The sequence below is a fragment of the Rhinoderma darwinii genome, chromosome 5 (assembly GCF_050947455.1).
Source record: "Rhinoderma darwinii isolate aRhiDar2 chromosome 5, aRhiDar2.hap1, whole genome shotgun sequence".
Taxonomy (NCBI): Eukaryota; Metazoa; Chordata; class Amphibia; order Anura; family Rhinodermatidae; genus Rhinoderma; species Rhinoderma darwinii.
The window spans coordinates 102,196,209-102,212,202 of NC_134691.1; the positions used below are offsets into that span (position 1 = coordinate 102,196,209).

Sequence of the window (15,994 nt, forward strand, 5' to 3'; positions counted from 1 at the left end):
AAGCTCCTCGTCTGTGTCCATTTAGGGACAGTGACGTCATCTCCTGGATGGGGAATTCCCGGTCACAGAGTCGGCAATGCTGTGGACGGGGATTCCGCTTCAGGAGTTTCCCCTGATGGATGTCATTGTCCATATATGGACAGAGACATCAAGCGAAGCGCTCTAGGAGCGGAATCCCCGGCCACACGGGTATTCCGCTCCTTCAGGGAGCTACAGTGGGGCTAATAGATAGCAGAGCAGGGAGATACCTCCCTGCTCTGCTATAGTGCGGTCGCTACCGCTGTAGCAGCCGCAGCGGCTGCTAGCAGTGCCGCCGCCCATGGGGGGGGTGCAGGCGCCCTCATGCACGGTGTCGCCGCTAGCTGCCGCTATGGCTGCTACAGCAGTAGCAACGCTAATGAGTAAAAAAGCGCATGGGTGGAAAGGCGACTGCTGAGTCGCCGGGCTCGGGCACTTTTGAAACAATCAGGGGAAGGGAGCTAGCGCAGCGCCCCATTCCACCTGCTGGAGTGATGCGCCCTTTGCAAAGGCACAGGTCGCACACCCCTAAGGCCGGCCCTGACCCTAACTTATAAAGAATTGGAGCAAATGCACTAGAACTATGGTGTTACCCAGAATAAATGGAAAATCTTGAGTCTCTTTTTTGGGTTATCAATTTAGGGCACACATACATTTTAGAAGCCACTCTCTCACCAGAAAGTGATATGGCTCTAGAGGACACCTGTAGGTGCCATCATACCATGCAACATCTAAAAACGCTGTCTGTCACGGGATGCCCTGGATAAGATGTCCAGGATGCCCTCTCCTGCATCTCCACCACTGACCCGTCCATACACAATACAATGTGTTGACCCGATAATGCTTGCTAAAATTATACTGAACCCCTTTAAAGTTTCTTATAATGAATGAAGACTTAAATTTATCCAACAGTCCTGAGCTTCAGCCCCATACAGCATTAACAGATAATCCTACAGAAGGCATTAACCCTTTAGTGGTTAATACTGCTGCTTCTATTATTCCTATAAGCATACAAGAGGTATGGCAAATGTACATATGACATATGGAGAGGTGTTGTCCAAAGTGTATGACCCCTTTAAAGCAGTTTTCCAGGACATAACATTGATAAACAATATTTCTCCCAGAGAAACCCTTTAATACCTAATACTAATTAAAAAAATTATTCTCATATATTCTTTATTCCTGTCTCTCACATTTAGATATTCGCACTCACGCACTTTCTCCTGTCCCCAAGCAGGAACGGTATCATTTTTATGTTAGATTCTTTGTGGCCAATTGTCACACCTTCTCGCTAAATCAATATCCTTTCCTTTATAAGTGATTAGTGTTAAATAAAGTCAGGAAGACGTCATTTGTCACCACCCAGTGTGGCATAGCATTCACTGAAACTGGTGACAGTTCACATGAGTAGTAACAAAATCAAACAAACTAGAACATTGTGTAAACTCAGCGCTCATATTACAGTGGTGTGATACACAACCCCTCCTCCAGACTCCTCCTCAGACAACATGGGAACACTTCACCTTAGAGGGTGATCCCAGGCGAAGAGAACTGCGATGCATATTACATGTACTGCTGAACAACAACCAAGCCTTGTGATATTGGGAGAATCTGGTAGAGATACGCTATATCTTGTAGGGAAACGTTATTTCCTGTTGCTTATATAGGGTCTACATATTCCACAGCACTGTACAAAGATTGTCACCATTCACATCAGTCCCTGCAGTAGCCAATAGAGCTCACAATCTATCTCAGATACACACACACTAGGGATAATTTCATAAGAAGCCAACTGACCTAAACTTTAGTAAAAACTTCAGAATCCCTAAGGCTGGGTTCACAGCCTGAAAATAAGGCTCCAATACGTCGGCAAACATCTGCCCATTCATTTGAATGGGTTTGCCGACGTATTGTGCAGACGACCTATAATTTACGCGTCGTCGTTTGACAGCTGTCAAACGACGACGCGTAAATGGACTGCCTCGGCAAAGAAGTGCAGGACACTTCTTTGCCACGTAATTTGAGCTGTTCTTCATTGAACTCAATGAAGCACAGCTCAAGATTTACAAGCGTCTCAGACGCCTCGCATAATACGAGGAGCATTTACGTGTGAAACGAGGCAGCTGTTAACAGTCTGTCTTTTCACACGTAAATGCCTCTCATCGTGTGAACGTACCCTAAAAAACTTTCCGCGACTGTTAGGCTGGGTTCACACGACCTATTTTCAGACGTAAACGAGGTGTATTATGCCTCATTTTACGTCTGAAAATATGGCTACAATACGTCGGCAAACATCTGCCCATTCATTTGAATGGGTTTGCCGACGTACTGTGCCGACGACCTGTCATTTACGCGTCGTCGTTTGACAGCTCGGCAAAGAAGTGCAGGACACTTCTATACATTATATGCAGGACACTTGACTGAAGTCAATGAAGAGCAGCTCAAGATTTACGAGCGTCATAGACGCCTCGCATAACGCGAGGAGGAGCTTTTACGTCTGAAACGACGCAGCTGTTTTCTCCTGAAAACAGTCTGTCTTTTCAGACGTAAACGGAAGCTAGCGTGTGCACATACCCTTAGGCCTCATGCACACGACTGTAATTTTTATCCACAATTACAGGTCACTTCTTTGACGCGGGCGTCTATTTACGCGCCGTCATTTGACAGCGGCGCGTAAATTACGCCTCGTGTGAACAGACAAACGTCTGCCCATTGCTTTCAATGGGCAGATGTTTGTCAGCGCTATTGAGGCGCTATTTTCGGGCGTAATTCGGGGCAAAAACGCCCGATTTACGTCCGTAAATAGGCCGTGTGAACATACCCTATGTTCACACGGCCTATTTACGGACGTAATTCGGGCGTTTTTACGTCTGAAAATAGCGCCTCAATAGCGCTGACAAACATCTGCCCATTGAAAGCAATGGGCAGACGTTTGTCTGTTCACACGAGGCGTGATTTACGCGCCGCTGTCAAATGACGGCGCGTAAATAGACGCCTGCGTCAAAGAAGTGACCTGTCACTTCTTTGGCCGTAATTGGAGCCGTTATTCATTGACTCCAATGAGTAGCAGCGCTAATTACGCCCGTAATGGACGCGGCGTTCAAGCGCCTGCACATGCCGGTACGGCTGAAATTACGGGGATGTTTTCAGGCTGAAACATCCCCGTAATTTCAGCCGTAACGGACGCCCTCGTGTGCACATACCCTCACAGCTATGGCAGCGCCACACAGCGCCTGTACTACAGCCACCCCTCACCCGGCCGTGCAGCTCCCCTCCTCCTCCATCACTGATTGGCTGCGGGGCCTGTGACATGGAAGAAGGCAGCACGCTGACGGCCCGGGACGGGAAGGGGAGGAGCGCGTGCAGTCATCACCTAGTGACAGTCAGGGACCGGCACAGGGAGCGGCCTCCAGCGTCGTACAGCCGGAGTTCACTGTGTGATTCCTGAGGATAACGATACTACAGTAAGATGGCCGCCTGCAGCCTCCTCTCCCTGCTCACGCTCTGCCTGTTCACACTTCTACATCTACCCAGTAAGGTACGTGCTGTGTTATCATGCCGGGCACAGTGAGTGTACTTGTGCTCAGGAGGTGATCGTTACTTACAGCAACTTCACTCCTCTTCTTCCAGACCTCTGTTCACTTTCTATACTAACTATGAGTATACACTCCATTTATTACGTGATCCTGAATACTGATTTCTATGTATCAATCAATGCAGAAGTTTTGCCATCTATAGTATAGATAGATGTATACAATTGTGATTCTAGAACCCGATTCTTCCAATTCACTGACCGCAAACAGAGCGGTTAAAATCTTTGAATCGCAACAAAGTGTATCAGAAAGTTACAGAACGTTTCATTATACATCCGTATTCTCACCTCGGACATTTATGGCATATAGATATAGGACAGGGGTCAGAGGTGGGTTCCGGGATGAGAATACCCATTTAAGAGTCATGCAAACCTTTTTTATTTAGTTAATGCATCTAAAAAAAAAAATGGATCAATTTTGCTACTAGTCTTTATCTAAAGTGGATCTGTCGTCTACTATGCTGCTCTAAATAGTTATTTCGGCAAATCCACGGGATATGCCATAAATGTCTGATCGGTGCGGGTCCCATATTGAACCTGCACCGATCTCCAGAACAGGGGTCCCCAGACCCTGGTCCTGCCTGGTGAGGCAGAGAATGAATGAAATGTACCAGCTCTCTCCATTAACCTCAATGGGAGTTACGGAAACGGCTGAGAACGGCAGTCGCCTCACTAGTCAGGACGGGGTCGTATGTTGCCCATTCTAAAGATGGGTGCGGGTCCCAGGGCTGCGACCTGCATCTACCAGACATTTATGGCATATCCTGTTATGTTATAAACGTTTGAGATGGGAATACCCCTTTAAGGGCAGAACAGTGGTAAAAAAGTAATGTGCCATTTGGCTAAAAGGAGCCATGAAAGAATACAGTGGACTCTTAATTCTGAGTCCACTCTATTCATGAGGGGAGCGCCCCCGACTCCCCCACCCCTCTCAGCACTGACTCGGCACCATACATCACTGCTGATAGGTTGTTTTGCCCGTGCTACGTTCATCAAAAGGGTGTGCGCCATATTGGTGAATGTGTGACGCAGCGCGCTGGTGGAGCAGCATCAATTTAATACGTTTCTCCTGATGTTTCTGGTCTGTAACCATGGAGACACATAAGTCTGCACAGGAGTCTGGTAGAATGTTGTCAGACTATTTGCATTCCATTCTGAAACATTGTAGCAAATAAACCTTTAGGTTTATCTTCAGAGAACTTTTAATGCAGAGCTGAGATATATATATATATATATATATATATATATATATATATATATATATATATATAATTAACCTTATCTATAGTATATGGGTTGTGAAATAATCCTAACTCTGCGTAAGTGTCTCAAGCTTATGAACTGCTCCCCTATGAGTCACGTCCTCCGAGATCAGAACTTGTGCTTTCAATAGCAACACATATGAATGTACACGGAGGCACAAGGAATCCCCGCACCTCAGTACTATGTCTCCATATGTAACCGAGCCCTATAGACGTCTATGGGTGCCTTATTACATCTCGGGGGTTGTATGAAGCTGTAATAGGTTTGTGTGCATGAGGTCTAAGTGTTACTTTTTATTGCTACCTGTTTACATTCTTCTAGCACGTCTGCATAGGTGTGTGTAACGCTGACCTAGATTTAATACTTTCAAAGTCAAAATACTAGTTACATCCGTATAACGTGTCATTAAAATAATGGGCAATATGGAGGAATGTTTGTGCTGAATTTGCAAATTTGTTGCAGCGTTTTTTTTTAAATTGATTAGGGCCCTGTTCACACAGTTTTTTGCAGGCAGATAAAATCTACCTCAGAATTTCTTCAGGCAGATTTTGAAGCGCCTACATTTTTTCCTTTCTGTGTCTTTCACCAGCGCCGCAGGTTTTTTCTGCCTCCCATTAATTTCAATAGGAGGTCATAGGCGGACCGTGGCAAGAAACGGCATGTCACTTTGTTTTCCCGCGAGCAGCCAAAAGCCACTCGGGGGGCGGGGGGAAGAAAAACGCCTCTTCCTCTTGGATTTTGACGGTTTCTGCATCAAAAACTCAGTGTGAACTGTGACCCTAAGTTTGTTTTCCCATCGCATACTTGGGTGTGTGTTTTGTTTTTTGTTTTTGTTTTTTTAAGCTTCAAATTTGCTTCCTCATGCAATGTATGATCTGATATATACAAGGCAAAAGTTTTTAAAAATGACCTCACTGTGAGACCCCGACCCCTCTGGCTGCCGTTTAAAAACATCCATTGACTTTGTTCACCTCACGGTCAAAACATGCTTTTTGCCACAGTTATCACAAAATAGTTTTTTTGCAAAAAAGAACTTCAATTGACAACGACCTGTGAACCCAGTTATTGAGATGAGTTCAATCTGGTCATTTACAGCTGCAACTCAATAGTCAAAATAAATCATTAGCGTTACAAAAAGGCCGGGTTCCCCCGTAGCATAAACGCGGCGAAATTTCCGCAATGGAATTCTGTGGGGAAACTCCACAGCATTTACAGTAGCAGCAAAGTAGATGAGATGTTGAAAATCTCATGCTCACACTGCGGGGAAAAATACAGCGAAAACCTTAATAGATTGACCTGAGGTGCAGAATTTAAATCCGCAGAACAACAATTTATGCTGCGTTTTCATTGCTTTTCCGTTGCGGGTTTTTCCCATTGAATTCAATGTTTCGGTTTTTACAGTGGAAAAGCTGCGATTCCGCCGCAAAAATTGCAATCAGAAAAAATAAAAAGCTTATACTTATCCAGATCTCCACACTTCTCGGTCCCGGCCTCCTGGGATGACATTTCATCCTATGTGACTGCTGCAGCGGTCACTAGGGATGTATTCTTTGCCGGGTATACGACACGTCACATGTCACGTGGTGTATCTAGGCTTGTTCTGTTGTAACGCGCATGCGCGGCCCCTGCTATTGTCTCGAACAGCAGTGACAGCACATGCGCGTTACGGGCTGTGAAGCAGAACAAGCCGATATACACCACGTGACAAGTGAGGTGTCGTATACCCGGCAAAGAATTCAAGATCAACAAAGCGGCAGAGCCGGAGCACAGAGTGACGTCGCCAGTCAAGTTCTCCTCGGCAGGATCTGGAAATGGGGCCACTTTGGAAAATGTAAGTATATTATTTATAAATTACAAGCATTCACACAGTCATTAAATCCCGGACAATCCCTTTAAGCTTTTTTTTTTTTTTTTGAGTTCACATGGGGCGGAAACACTGCGTAAAAGCATGCAGCGTATCCGCCCTGTGTGACGCAGGGGATTCTGGACGAAAAAGCGTCATCCCAGGGGGCTGGCCCCTTGACGTCATCCAGGCCAGCCTCCTGGGATGTTTCATCCCATGTGACCGCCGCTACAGCCTGTAATTCACATTGGATGAAACGTCATCCCAGGAGGCCACGCTGGAGGGAGGAACACAGACTTCTGGGTAAGGCCCAATGAACACGAACGTGTTTTTGCGGCCGGAATTCACCCGCAAATCTGCGGGTGAATTGCGGCCCCATTCATTTCAATGGGCCCATGCACACGACCGTGGTTTCAACGGTCCGTGTATGGCCCAAGAGCCTGGACCGCAAAAAGAATAGACATGTCTTATTATGGCCGTGTTTTGTGGTCCGGGCTCATAGAAATTAATGCACGCGGCTCGCTGGTGACACTCTGCGGCCGTCCGACCTGAAAATCACGGCCGCGCACATGGCTACGGTCATGTGCGTGAGGCCTAAGTATGAGATTTTTTTTTTAAAATTCTGAGTTGTGTTTTTTGTGGCGGAATCGCTGTGAACCCGCCGCAAAAAGCAACAACTGCTATTTGTTGTGAGATTTACCTCCCCATTGAATTCAATGGGGAAATCCCGCAACAAATAAGCAGCGGACATTACGCCTAAAAAACTGCACCACAATTTGGTCCAGTTTTTTCGGCCGGAATTCCCTGGTTCCAAGACTGATACGCTGTGTTCTTTTGCGCAGAGTATCTGCCCTGTGTGAACATGGCCTTACCCGTGCTAAATTCACATGGTTCTATAAGGGTGCGTTCACACATATAGGCCACAGTGCAGTCAAAAACCGCACCGGCATGCACAGCTACCGCTACCACATTGTTGCGGTCCTCACATTGATTGTTAGGATCGGTTCACACAGTTACAGATTTTCATCTACGTATATCCTTTTGAAGTAGAAAAGCAAATAATTTATATGAATTCCACAATCACGGATTTTGCTACAGATCTGCGCGTACTCCGCCGCAAAATCCGCAACAATAAATTGCTTGCGGATTTGTTTGCAGATTTTTACTTCGCACTTAGTCCATTTCCATGAGGATAAATTCCACAGCTTTGTTAAAATCTCATCTACTTACCATCTACTGTATTCTGCTGCAGTATTTCGTCCCCGTTCACACTTAATGGCCGCTGGGTTTTGAAGGTAAATAGAAGTTTTATGCGCAAAACCATGTGGCCATTACAATCCATTTGAAAACCGCACCGTTTTGTGGTAAAACATTTTGGCGTTTTCGGAAGCATCTAGGCGGGTACGTGTCAAGTCGTCGTCACAACTTTTTGATTTTCATATATGGGATTCGGTGTTGTCAGTAGACAGCACGAAAACCTTTCCAATAAGTGCGGGGGAGATAACGTGGTGTCAAAGGTCCTAGGGCTGAATAGTGGACTGTTTTTGTAAGAATTTTGTATAATGAATATAAAAAAAATTGACCGGTTGCACCAAAGTGGAGCAAAGGTGCATCCAAAAGCAGATGGTTGCGCGTCAACTGTCGGATTTCTTCTCACGTGTCTCTATTAAGCAACGGTAGTAAATCTAAATGAGTATTTTAGGTCACTGTAGTGTGAGGGCCTGGGTGTTTGGCAATTGCGTTATAAGCTACTAGGAAATGAATCCATGTGCCCAGCTGACTGTCATGTGCCCGGCAGGCACTGCTGACTATTAAAGAACTGATTCAATGGGAACAGTGTTTGTGCCTTGTCACTACTTTCTCCGCCTGGGTTTCGGCTTTTATTAACCATTTACGTACAGGACCTTATATATATTTTTTTTATGTGACACCTATTCGGGTATATAAAAAACGATTCCATTTTTTGCGCAAAAAAATATTGGGGAGCGTACGTTTGCAGATAAGATATATTTAATATTTTGCGACATTTTAGGCTTCAGTGCATGTTCTCAGTTCTTACATCACATAAAATAAACGGTCGGCACAGGTACACTTCAAATCCCTGCCACATTCTCTCTTGTACTTGTGGATTTTTGGTAAGAAGAGTTTAGTGGCCTTGATCTCCGTGAGAAACTAAGGCTGCATTTAGGTGAAACATTTGTGCCTGTGCGGTAAAAAAAAGCATCAAAAATGCACACCGTTTCACCACAATTTGCCCTGTGTGGTCTCTACGGGTGAAAATTGTAAAATAAATTATTTCACCTGTAAGAATCGCTCAGACAAAAACCCATATCGCAATTTGTGGTAAAACGGTGTGCGGGTTTTTTCACAATTTTTTTTATTTTAATGCGTTTTTTTTTTTTCACCACGTGGCCAAAAGCGTCACCTCTTAAAGCACCCTAAGACCGGGTTCTCACACAGCGTAAACACTGCAGGTTTTCCGTAACATAATTGTGTAGAATCCGCTTCATAGTACGGATGCGGCAGAGTGTATGAGGTTTGAACAAATCTCATCCACACGCTGGTGAAAAAACCTGATGTAAAAACGTTCATAAATTGACCTGCGTTGCGTTATTTATTTTTATTTTTTTTTAAATCCGCAGCTTTTCAATTTATGCTGTGGAATTGCTGCTTTTCTGTTGAATTCAATGGGAAGTTTAAACCCACAACAAATAGCAAATGTTGCGATTTTTGTGGCGAATAAGCTGTGATTCCGCCGCAAAAATCGCAACTCAGAGGAAAAAAAAGAAAAAATCTTTATACTTGCCCAGAACTCTCTGCGTCCAGCCCGGCCTCCAGGGATGATGTTTCATCCCATGTGACTGCTCCAGCCAAACACAGGCTACAGGGGTCACGTGGGGTGAGGCGTCCTCTCGGGAGACAGGCTGCAAGACGTCAGAGGGACGCGTTGCCATGGCTACCGGTAAGTATGAACTTTTTTTTTTTTTTTTTAAGCTGCTATTTTCCACAGTGGACTTTCTGGCCGAAAAACTGCACCGGAATTTGGTGTGGTTTTTCGGCCAGAATTCCCACCGGCGTCCAGGGCGGATACGCTGTGTGCTTTTATGTAGTGTATCCACCCTGTGTGAACGTACTCTTACAGTGACACTATTTGACCATAGATACAATTAAAGTGTTATTCGGGGACCAAAAATTGTTTGGGATTTATATATTTATGTGAAGTCACTACGGGCCTGTTCACATCGGCGTCGGGTTCAGTTTGGGGTTTCCGTTCATTTATTCCGTCAGAGGAACAGATTAACGCAAAGCCAAACGGATACTATAGCTTCCATTTGCATTACCGTTGATTTCAATGGTATTGCTTCCGTTGCAGTTGGTTTCAGGTTGTTGAGTTATAGACTTTCTATTGAGTCCGTACTCCGATACATTCATTTCCGGAGAAAGCCGAACAGACACGTAGCGGCTGAGCGCTCATACGAGCGATACTGCCGCTTTGTTTTAGAGATTGGTGGGGGTCCCGGTGTTCGAACCCCCACCAATCCAAACTTCTGGCATGTTGCGCAATTGACATGTCAGAAGTTTGTTAACCGTTTACTTACCCTTTGAAATGCCATGATACCATAATAAAACAGTAGTTCTTTATCCCCGTCCCGCCGCAGCCATTTTACGTTTTTCTTTTCTTATTTCATGTTCGTTTTTTCAAGAGCCATAACTGTTTATTTCTCACTGATACAGCTATACGATGGCTTTTTTCTGTGGGATGAATTGTAGTTTTTAATGGTGCGATACAGTCTACTGAGAAACTGTTAAAAATTATGAGTGGCGGAATGGAAAATAAGTTATATTTTTATGTTTTTTACAGCGTTCAGCGTGCTTTAAAAATACAATAAATGCTATAGCGAGTTATTGTATCGCCATTATTCTTACGTTTTCCTTGGATAGAGCTGTGTAAGGCCCCACGCGCACGACCGTAGATCTTGTTTGCTGTCACGTGCAACAAAGAAATTGTCAGGAAAAACTGATAGAACAGCTGAACTTTATATGGGGTTACTCAGAATCACTTTAAATAATGGCAGCGGTGTACGGACTACTATTTAACATGAGTTTAACCCCTTAGTGACCAACAATACGCCTTTTCACGTTCGTCACTAAGGGGCCTTAGGCTAGGCTGACGCCTTTTCACGTTCGCATAGTCTAAGTCCTGCACGGGTCTCCCGTGCAGGCTGGAGCCGGGGCCGGGGCTCTGCTGAGTGATCACAGCTGAGCTCCTGCTCCAACGCCCGCGATCGAAGTTTACTTCGATCGCAGCCGTTTAACCCATTAAATGCCGCCGTCAATAGCGACCGCGGCATTTAACTTGTTTACAGAGGGAGTGAGCTCCCTCTGTCACCCATCGGCAGCCCGCAAATGTAATCGCCGGTCTCCGATGGGTTGTCATGGCAGCCGGGGGCTTGATGAAAGCCACCAGGTCTGCCCTGGACATATGCCTGTTAGGACGCGCCGGAGGCACGTCCTAACAGATTGCCTGTCAGATTTACACTGACAGGCAATAATGCTCTGGTATACGAAGTATACCAAAGCATTATAGCAGCGATCTGAAGATCGCACCGTAAAGTCCCCTAGTGGGACTAATGAAATATATAATAAATGTGAAATAAAGATTATTAATAAAAATTACAGTAAGAAAAAAAACAATTTTTTTTTCCATTAAAAACTGGTTTTATTTAGTAAAAGTGTAAAAAATAAATAAAAGTACACATATGTGGTATCGCCGCGACTGTAATGACTCCATTAATAAAGTTATGTCATTTAAACCGCAAGGTGAAGACCGTAAAAAAAAACGCAAAAAACAATGGCGAAATTGCAATTTTTTTCCATTGCCCCCCAAAAAAGTCATAATAAAATGAATCAATAAGTTCTATGCACCCCAAAACAGTACCAATCAAAACTACGTCTCGTCCCGCAGAAAACAAGCCCAAAAAATCACTACATTGATTGAAAAATAAAAAAGTTACGGCTCTTGGAAAGCGACGATGCAAAAACAAATAATTTTAGTTCAAAAGTGTTTTTATTGTGCAAAAGTCGTAAAACCTAAAAAACCTCTACATATGTGGTATCGCCGTAATCGTACCGACCCATAGAATAAAGGTAACATGTTATTTACGCCGCACAGTGAACGGCGTCCATTTAAAAACGCAAGTTAATAAAAAAATTATCTGTACCCTAAAATTATGCTATTAAAAAGCACAACTAATCCCGCAAAAAACAAGTCCTCATACAGCTATGTAGACGAAAAAATAAAAAAGTTATAGCTCTTTGAATGCGACTATAGAAAAACGGATAAAATAGCTTGGTCATTGGGGCCTAAAATGGGCTGGTCACTAAGGGGTTAAGGGCTTATTTAAATGAACATGTAATACGTCCGTGCAACGCGCGTGATTTTCACGCGCCTCGCACGGACCTATATTAGTCTATGGGGCCGTGCAGACTATCCGTGAGTTTCACGCAGCGTGTGTCCGCTGCGTAATACTCACGACATGTCCGTTATGTGTGCGTTGTTCGCGCATCACGCACCCTTTGAAGTCAATGGGTGCGTAAAAATCACGCGCAGCACACGGAAGCACTTCCGTGTGACGCGCGTGATTAGCGCAACAGCAGTAAAAAGTATGAATGAAAATAGAAAAGCACCACGAGCCTTTCTGTTTACAAACATAAAAACAGAGTGTCATAATGATGGCGGCTGCGCGAAAAACAGCTCCGTGTGTCGTCACCATATGAGTGATAAGTACCTTTTGCACGCGCAAAACGCTGCGTTTTTTGCGAGGGCAAAAGGCACACGCTCGTGTAAATCCTGCCTAAGGGCAGATTCACACGAGCGTTGCGTTTTTGCGCGCGCAAACAACGCAGCGTTTTGCGAGCGCAAAAACCATTTGACAGCTGCGTGTGTCATGCGTGTCTGATGCGCGGCTGCGTGATTTTCGCGCAGCCGGCATCATAGAGATGAGGCTTGTCGACGCCCGTCACTGTCCAAGGTGCTGAAAGAGCTAACTCTTTCAGCACCCTCGACAGTGAATGCCGAACACAACAGCGAAAAACATGTAAAAAAAAAAGATAAAGTTCCTACTTACCGAGAACTTCCCGGCCGTTGCCTTGGTGACGCGTCCTTGGTGACGCGCCTCTCTTGACATCGGGCCCCACCTCCCTGGATGACGCGGCAGTCCAAGTGACCGCTGCAGCCTGTGATTGGCTGGAGCTGTCACTTGAACTGAAGTGTCATCCCGGGAGGTCGGACTGCAGGAAGGAGACAGGAGTAATCGGTAAGTTAGAACTTCGGTTTTTTTTACAGGTTCATGTATTTTGGGATCGCAAGTCACTGTCCATGGTGCTGAAACAGTTTAACTCTTTCAGCACCATGCACAGTGAATCTCTCCCGACGTCGCGGACCGGAAATTTTTTTGCCGGGTTCGGCCAAAACGAGTTTGGCCGAACCCGGTGAAGTTTGCCTCGGTTGTCGGGGTTCGCTCCTCGCAAAGACACTCCGTTTGGATGCTTGGAAACAGAAAAGCACGTGGTGCTTTTCTGTTTCCATTCATCCTTTTGACAGCTGTTGCGCAAACACGCAGTTCGCACGGAAGTGCTTCCGTGCGACATGCGTGGTTTTCACGCACCCATTGACTTCAATGGGTGCGTGATGCGTGAAATACGCAAAGTTATTGAACCTGTCGCGTATTTTGCGCAGCGAACAAACGCTGCGCAAAATACACGGACTGTGTGTACTGCCCCATAGACTTCTATAGGGCATTGCGTGCCGCGCGAAAACCACGCGGTCTACACGCTGCCAAATCACGCTCGTGTGAATCCCCCCTAACTGTGGCTAATTCTGAACACAACCACATTCCCAATAATAAGGGCATGTTCACACGCAGTGGTTTCAGACGTAATTCGGGCTGTTTACGCCTCGAATTACGCCTGAAATAACTGCACAGTTACGCCTACAAACAACGAGGCTTAATTTTACGCGTCGCTGTCGAAATATGACGCGTAAAAAGACGACTGCGAAAAAGAAGTAAAGGACACTTCTTGGGACGTTTTTGGAGGTGTTTTTCATTGACCTCCATTGAAAAACCGCTCCAATAACGGCTGTAAAATACGCCGCGAAAAACGTGAGTTGTTACAAAAACGTCTGAAAATCAGGAGCTGTTTTCTCTTGAAAACAGCTCCGTATTTTCAGACGTTTTTTTCTAAGCGTGTGAACATACCCCAAGAGGGTGTTCGCTGGACTAAAAACTTCTGAAGATACGGAGCTGTTTTCAATGGAAAATAGCTCCTGATTTTCAGATGTTTTTTAAGCCACTCACAATTTTTGCTGCGTCTTTTGCGGCCGTTTTTGGAGCTTTTTTCAATAGTTATGAAAAACTGCTCCAAACACGTCCCAAGATGTGACATGCACTTCTTTTTCACGGTCGTTTTTTAAAAAACGGCCCGTCGGAACAGAATGCCGTTTTTCCCATTGCAATCAATGGCCAATGTTTGGAGGCGTTCTGCTTCCGGTTTTTTTTGGGCGTTTACGGCCCGAAAAACGTCCAAAAATGGGCCGTGTGAACATACCCTTATGCAACCACGTTATTGCAGTTAGGCTGGATTCACACGAGCGTGGCGTTTTTGCGGATGCAAAAACCCGGCGTTTTGCGGGCGCAAAAACAACTTGACAGCTCCGTGTATGATGCGCGGCTGCGTGATTTTCGTGCAGCCGCCATCATAGAGATGAGGCTAGTCGACGTCAGTAAATAGTCACTGTCCAGGGTGCTGAAAGAGTTAACTGATCGGCAGTAACTCTTTCAGCACCCTCGACAGTGAATTCCGATAACAATATCGAGCAACCTGTTAAAAAAAAAAAGACGTTCGTACTTACCGAGAACTTCCCTCCCGGCCGTTGCCTTGGTGACGCGTCCCTCTCTTGACATCCGGCCCCACCTCCCTGGATGACGCGGCAGTCCATGTGACCGCTGCAGCCTCTGCTTCGCCTGTGATTGGCTGGAGCTGTCACTTGGACTGAATTGTCATCCCGGGAGGTCAGACTGGAGGAAGAATCCGGGAGTTATCGGTAAGTCAGAACTTCTTTTTTTTATTTTTTTTTACACGTTCATGTATATTGGGATCGGAAGTCACTGTCCAGGGTGCTGAAACAGTTTAACTCTTTCAGCACCCTGCACAGTGACTATCTCCTGACGTCGCGTACCGGAAATCTTTTTGCCGGGTTCGGTCAAAACGAGTTCGGCCGAACCCGGTGAAGTTCGGTTCGGTTGTCCGGGTTCGCTCATCTCAAAGACACTCCGTTTGTATGTTTGTAAACAGAAAAGCACGTGGTGCTTTTCTGTTTACATTCAGAGTTTGACAGCTCTTGCGCGAATCACGCAGTTCGCACGGATGTGCTTCCGTGCGGCATGCGTGGTTTTCACGCACCCATTGACTTCAATGGGTGCGTGATGCGCGAAAACGCTGAAAGAACGGACATGTCGTGACTTTTTTTCAGCGGACTCCCGCTGAGGAAAAATCACGGACATGTCAGCACGGCCCCATAGACAAATATAGGTCCGTTCAACGCACGTGCAAATCACGCGCGTTGCACGGACGTTTTTCCCGTTCGTCTGAATAAAGCCTCATGTTGGTTTTTCCCCTCTAAATGATTTCAGTTTGTAGAATTTCATTGAAAAACAGATTATGGGTCATATTAAGGGCCAGTTCACACGTTGCATAAATACTGCAGATTTTCCGCAAAGGAATTTGTCGCGGAAAATCCGCAGCAAATACAATAGCCGCAAAGCGGATGAGATAAAAAAAAAATTCATCTACACACTGTGTAAGTACTGAGCAGAAAAAAACTCTCAAATTGACCTGCGGTGCGGAGTTTTATTCCGCAGCATGTCAATTGTATCTACGTAAACACTGAATTCAATGGGGATGTAAATCTCCCATCAAATAGCAGTACAGATTTTTGTGGCGGGTTCGCAACGATCCCACTGCAAAAAACGCAACTCAGAAAACGGAAAATATGTCATACTTATGTCCATGTGACCGCAGCTACAGCCTGTGATTGGCTGCAGCGGCGGTCACATGGGAAGATCCGTCTCTCACTGCCTGGTCTGCTCCGTTCTGTCTGTCCCTGCTTCCCCATGGAACTGCTGTTCTGAACAAAATGATAGTGCGGAACAGCAGTTCCGTGGGGAAGCAGCGACTCCAAGTTTATAGTGATACCGCCCTGCTGTAGTTCGCACCCC

General features: G+C 45.5%; 1 protein-coding gene across 1 annotated transcript in view; it reads left to right on the forward strand.

The window, feature by feature from the left end:
* The first annotated feature begins 3,353 nt into the window (after positions 1-3,353).
* Positions 3,354-15,994, forward strand: part of NPC1 (NPC intracellular cholesterol transporter 1) — a 92,614-nt gene continuing 79,973 nt past the window's right edge. Inside the window, exon 1 of the mRNA XM_075826342.1 lies at positions 3,354-3,556. Within this exon, the coding sequence (XP_075682457.1) occupies positions 3,488-3,556 (69 nt within the window). The 5' untranslated portion in view covers positions 3,354-3,487. The remainder of the gene's footprint in view (positions 3,557-15,994) is intronic.